Source organism: Orycteropus afer, unplaced genomic scaffold (genome assembly GCF_000298275.1).
Source record: "Orycteropus afer afer isolate SDZICR_OR568_19922 unplaced genomic scaffold, OryAfe1.0 scaffold00155, whole genome shotgun sequence".
NCBI lineage: Eukaryota > Metazoa > Chordata > Mammalia > Tubulidentata > Orycteropodidae > Orycteropus > Orycteropus afer.
In genome coordinates this window covers 6,335,024-6,339,363 of record NW_006921742.1, presented here as the reverse complement: position 1 = coordinate 6,339,363, position 4,340 = coordinate 6,335,024, and the positions used below count along the sequence as shown (strand labels likewise).

Here is a 4,340-nt window from a genome sequence, read left to right as displayed (position 1 = left end):
ATTTAATTTTTAGAAGGTCCCAATCATCTGGCTTCTCTTCTGCTGTTGGTGCATTTTGAATTATGCTCCCTCAATCCATTTTGAGTTAATTTTCATATGTCATGTAAGCTGTGGGTTCAACTTCATTCTTTTATATGTGGAAATCCAGTTGTTTCAGCATTACTTATTGAAGAGACTCTTATTTCCCCATTGAGTAGACTTAGCACCCTTGTTGAAAATCAGTTGACTGTAAATAAATGTATGATTTATTTGTAGACTCTATTCTAATGGTCAGTATGTCTATCATTATACCAGTACCACATTGTTTATATGAGCTTTATAGTATGTTTTGAAATTGGGAAGAATGCGTCTTCCCAGGGGCTATCAAGCTCAGTTGACATAACATACTACACAAAAACATTGTTCCACATCCTACTTTGGCAAATAGCGACTGGGATCTTAAAAGTGTGCAAATGGCCACCTAAATGTAAGCATAGGTCTCCCCTTGTCTGCAGCAAGGAAGAATGAAGAAAACCAAAGACTCATGGAAACAATTAGTCCATGTGAATGGTACACCATGCAATCCTCAGCCTATATAACTATGAGACCTAAAGAACTAGATGGTGCCTAGCTACTGCTGTTAACAACTCGGAGCGGGATCTATGTAGGCGATCCTGGATAGAATGGAAGAACAATGTGGAACAAAACTCAAAATTATTAAAAAGAAAAAGAAGGAGCAGGTTTGCTGGTCTCATAGAGCCTGGTGGAACCACTGTCACCATGGCCCCTAGCAGCCCATCAGGTCTGGAATTAAACCCACTCCAGTGGCTTCCAGTCAAACAAAAGATAGGCATGTGAGCTGAACATTTACATTAGGTGGATACACTCATTGGAGAGATCTATCATGGGAGAATAGAAGGGCTGTGTATGTATACCTCAGGGTGTAGGAGTACGTGGGAGGGAAGGACACAGGGAAGAGGTAACTAACTATTGGGAGGAAGTGGGAGAGGAGCTGTTGCATTGTGGGAAATTGCAGTCAATGTCATGAGACAGAGTGTATGTGAAGTGCTGTACAGAAAGTGAATTTGCTGTGTAAACTTTCACCCAAGTCACAATAAAAATTAAAAAAAAAAAAGAATGTGTCTTCCTCTTTTGTTTTCCTTTTTCAAGATCACTTTGGTTGTTTGAGACCTCTTCTCATTCCATGTAAATTTAAGGTTTGGCTTTTCTGTTTCCTTAAAAAAGGCTATTGGAATTTTTATGGGGATTGTGTTGAATGTAGAGGTTGCTTTGAGTAGTATTAACAGCTTAATAATATTAATCTTCTAATCCATGAACATGAAATGTCTTCCCATTTATTTCGGTCTTCTTTAATTTCTTTCAACAATGTTTTATAGTTTCCAGTGTACAAACCTTCCACATCCCTGGTCAAATTTATTCCTAGGTATTTTATTATTTTAGGAACTTAACCTGTTCACTTTAATTAACATTAAATATAGTAAAATACAGTAAAACAAAAATATTTATTTACTGAGTTGCCTGTATGTTCTTCTTTGGTATTCTATTTTTAACTTCATCACCATGTGTGTCCTATCTTAGTTTTGTCCTAGTGCCCTAATGCTTGTCACTTTGTTGTGTGATAGATAAGACATCTGGTAGGATCACTGCCATCAACATAGTTTTCTTATGTCTCCTATTGTTTATCCTCATTAGGGTTGGGTTCTCTCTCAGACTATGGAGACTCACACAGATTTAAATGAAGTGAGAAATCATAAGGTTTTGACTTTTTATCACATTGGAAATATGTGGAGGCAGTGGAATCTGAGCTGAATAATGTTATTTTTATTTCTGCTTGTTCAGTTATCTTCTAAAATGAAAACAGCTCTTTACATACTTATCAGCCATGCAGGTTGTGAAGATAAATTCTTATTGTTAGTTGCCATCAAGTTGACTTTGACTCACAGTGACCCTGTGTATAAGAATATCATAGAATGAAACGTTGGCTCATCCACGTCATCTTCAAGATTGTTGGTATGTTTGAGACCACAGTCCACCTCATTGAGGCTTTCCCTTGCCTTCTGCTTCACCACACTTGGTGTCCTTCTTCAGCAATCTGTTCCTGCTGCTGATGGAACCAAAGTAAGTGAGTTGAAGACTCAGGCAATGTTTTGTGATCCCTAGGGTTTTCATTGGCTAATTTTTGAAAGTAGATCATCAGGCCTATCTACCTGGTCTGTCTTAGTCTGGGAGCTCCATTGAAACCTGTCACCATGAGTGACCCTGCTAGTATTTGAACTTGACCGGTGGCATAGCTTACAGCATCATAGTTACATGTAGGCCACCACAGTACAAACTGACAGATGAGTGGTGGGAAAATAAATTAGGTTGGTTAAAACCAGCATTTATTGTGTGCCTATTATATTGTGAATATAGAGAGCATAGAGGATGGTTTTGCTTATGAGTAGTCTCCAGAATCTAGCAGTGTAGCAGTTATTTTACGTTAATTTTAATAAAACATGATGAACACTGAATTAGAAGTAGCTAACTTACGCTGTTGAAGTGTACAGGTTGAAGCATCGTGTTCTTTGAGGGGTTATCCAGGTGGGCTATTTCATAAAGGAGCTAATAGGCCCAAGACTTGAAGGATGAGCAGAAGTTCACCAACTGAATGGGTACTTTAAGTTCTTGGGTAGAGATAATCCATGAAAATAAAATGGAATCAGTCTGTGCCAGAATGTAGCTCCAGTGAAGGGAGAAACCAGCAAGTTGTTGTCAGGTGCTGTTAAGTCAGCTCCAGCTCAGTGACCTGTGTATAACAGAACGAAACCATGCCTGGTGCTGTGCCATCCTCACAGTCTTTGCTATGCTGAAGCCCGTTGTCACAGCCACTGTCAATCCATCTCACTGCAGGTCTTCAAAGCAGCAAGGACAGGGCTTTATTTCCTTGATACTGTGGCCCAAAATCGCCATGAAGTCTTTAGACAGCAGCGCCCCCAGGCAGCATGCTGTGGCATAATGATTAAGAGTGGGTTTTGCAATTAGGCCGCCTAGGTTCAAATTTCAGGTCTGCAATTTACCATTGCACATAGCTGTCTGGGAACTTGAACCAGTTACTTAACCATTTTGAACCATGGCGTGGTATCTATCATATAGAAATGAAGGTTAAATGAGATGAAATATGTAAAGTTTTGATAACAATACTTGGTACACATTAAGTGCTCAATAAAGGTTTACTAAGGTTAAAGCATTGGGCTGCTAACTAAAAGGTTGGTGGTTCAAACCCACCAGCCGCTCCTCAGAAGAAAAATATGGCAGTGTGCTTCCATAAAGATGTATAGCCTTGGAAAGTCTCTGGGACTCTGTCGTATCAGGTTGCTATGAGTCAGAATCAACTCCGTGGCAGTGGGTTTTTTGTTTGAAAGAGTCCTGGTGGTGCAGTGGTTAAGTGCTTGGCTGCTAACTGAAAGGCTGGCAGTTTGAACCCACCAGCTGCTCTGCGTGAGAAAGAGGTGGCAGTCTGTTGTTGTAGAGATTACAGGCTTTTGTATAAAATGACAAAATGAAAAAGAAATTCATAATTATTCATAATTTTCATTTCAGTTGAAATAGTTCACCGAGAGCAGTGAGGCATAGATCAGAAAAGCAGCATAGCATAACTAAAGCTGTTTACCAAGAGATTGGAAAGGATCACCTGGTACTCTAAGCTTTTTCTAAGAAAGGCCAGATATGGATATTAATTGAATTTTAATGCTTTCTCGTAAACATTGACCTGGTGAGCTTTTTCAGATGACTAGCTTTCTAATCTGCTTTGACATTTCTTCAAGGGTGCTGCAAACAGTGATAGGTTTAAAAATATGTATAATTTGTTTTAGTGAAGAAGGTTTGGAAATATTCTGTAGAATTCTGTAAAAGTAGGATGGTGTCTTACCTGTAAGGAGTAAGCCTGGAGGGACAGGCAAGATGGCCTTTCCATTTCTCAGACACCAGGTTGACATTTGTTGGACTTCATTTGATGTTTCAACAAAGTAAATTAGTTATTCTAACTGACTTTCATTGTTATAAAGAGATAAAATGTCATATTGACCTTGATGCTCTTTTGCTTTCTCAATGACCCTTTAAAATATTTTCAGGTTTATAGTGTTGATTGGAGCCAAACCAGAGGTGAACAACTTGTGGTGTCTGGCTCATGGGATCAAACTGTCAAACTGGTATGTCACCTTATTGTTTTTAAAAGCAATTCACTCTTCCCCAAAGCTTCTACTGAATTATTTTCCAAAACATATTCCTGTAGCTTTCCAATTGAACAGCTAATTCTTCTCTTAAAAATATTTATACTAATTTCTTCAATGATTGTATATGTA

At 38.6% G+C, this 4,340-nt stretch overlaps 1 protein-coding gene across 1 annotated transcript in view; it reads left to right on the top strand.

The window, feature by feature from the left end:
• The window catches only part of PEX7 (peroxisomal biogenesis factor 7), a 152,569-nt gene that overhangs the window by 42,316 nt on the left and 105,913 nt on the right, over positions 1-4,340 (top strand). Inside the window, exon 6 of the mRNA XM_007946313.2 lies at positions 4,110-4,187. Within this exon, the coding sequence (XP_007944504.2) occupies positions 4,110-4,187 (78 nt within the window). The remainder of the gene's footprint in view (positions 1-4,109; positions 4,188-4,340) is intronic.